This window comes from Octopus bimaculoides, chromosome 6 (assembly GCF_001194135.2).
Source record: "Octopus bimaculoides isolate UCB-OBI-ISO-001 chromosome 6, ASM119413v2, whole genome shotgun sequence".
Classification (NCBI taxonomy): domain Eukaryota; kingdom Metazoa; phylum Mollusca; class Cephalopoda; order Octopoda; family Octopodidae; genus Octopus; species Octopus bimaculoides.
In genome coordinates, this window is record NC_068986.1 from 10,997,066 (window position 1) to 10,998,591 (window position 1,526).

Below are 1,526 nucleotides of genomic sequence, written 5' to 3' on the forward strand. Positions count from 1 at the left end.
ATATATAGTCAAAATTATGTGTAATAACTCCATAATGTGCAGTTATCAGCTACCATGCACCATTATACAGCAGGATTCGTTCCTTTACTGTATATATGTGTAGAAATCCATTAGTGTATATAAAAATTTATAAAACAAGATGGAATGAACAAGCTACAATCACAAATCACAACAATTGTTTCTGTGCATTGGCAATAACTGTTGCTGAGTTTTCCATATCATGATATTACATAAAATGTTATGTAAATATGATCCAGCAACAGCTGTATACTGGCACATCATCAGGTAACTGGCTTTGATAGCACTGCTTTCAATTGTGACTTATGATTAAAGCCTGTTCATTCCATGTTCTTGTCTTTAAAATTTATATATATATATATATATATATATATATAAATTTAAGGATCACATAGGTTGTAATCCTTTGAAACATATGTAGGAATAAAGTATGCAATTATAACATGCATTTTCTCCATTCCTTAAATTTTTAAATATACTCAAATACCCAAAATTTCAAGGAGTTCCTGCTTTAAAAACAGGAACTACACCAAAGTTATTTTGTGCTCTTTGCTACATTGGTTTCTATTAAGCCATTTATTCTATCCGAAGAATTTTTATTCATTAAGATAGAAGAAATACATATAATTAAATATATATATATATATAGATATGAATTTAAAAGAAAGAATAGAAATAATTGGTTGCCATAAGTAAACCAGCTCTTATGCCTGCATATTAACCTCGCACCCACTCGCCCATCTTTTATTTCGTCCTTAGGTTTCCCCTATTATTGATATCCCCTTCTTCTATTGTAGGGAAACGAGAAGACTACTATTTACTCTCTGATGTCTTCCCTGAAGATAAATACCTGCGTCAGTATTTACAAGAGAAAAGACTTGTGAGTGGTCATTCATTGTATTCTTATTTCACACAACAGTCATTAGTCTCGTTTTTCTTTTAAACTTCCCTCTTGCTTAGTTTCATTCTATTGATCTTTTTTTTCATTTTGTGGCCATTGTCCCCTGACTGGCTCCCATGCTGGTGGCACGTAAAAAGCACCATCCGAACGTGGTCAATGCCAGGTCTGCCTGACTGGTTCCTGTGCCTGTGGCACATAAAAAGTACCATCCGAATGTGGCTTATGCCAGTACCCCCCTTACTGGCTCTCATGTCAGTGGCACGTAAAAAGCACTATCCAAATGTGATTGATGCCAGGCCAGCCTGACTGGCTCTTGTGCCAGTGGCACGTAAAAAGTACCTGCTACACTCTCAGTGGTTGGCGTTAGGAAGGGCATCCAGCTGTAGAAACATTGCCAGATCAGATTGGAGCCTGGTGCAGCCACTGGCTTTTCAAACCTCAGTCAAACCATCCAACCCATGCCAGCATGGAAAGCTGACGTTAAACGATGAGGAGGAGGAGGAGGAGGGAATAGAAACTTTGGTTTGGGATGTGGGGATGAGGTTACCTGACAGTTTGTTGTGGGTAAAAGAGAGTGGAGAGGACGGTCAGCTAAGTTTATAGTGCC

The 1,526-nt window shown here is 37.5% G+C and overlaps 1 protein-coding gene across 2 annotated transcripts in view; it reads left to right on the top strand.

Annotated features, from left to right (window-relative positions):
- The window catches only part of LOC106870444 (zinc finger protein 277), a 33,231-nt gene that overhangs the window by 4,974 nt on the left and 26,731 nt on the right, over positions 1-1,526 (top strand). For both annotated transcript variants that reach the window (XM_014916536.2, XM_014916537.2), the window contains exon 4: positions 816-898. In XM_014916536.2, coding sequence (XP_014772022.1) covers positions 816-898 — 83 coding nt within the window. The remainder of the gene's footprint in view (positions 1-815; positions 899-1,526) is intronic.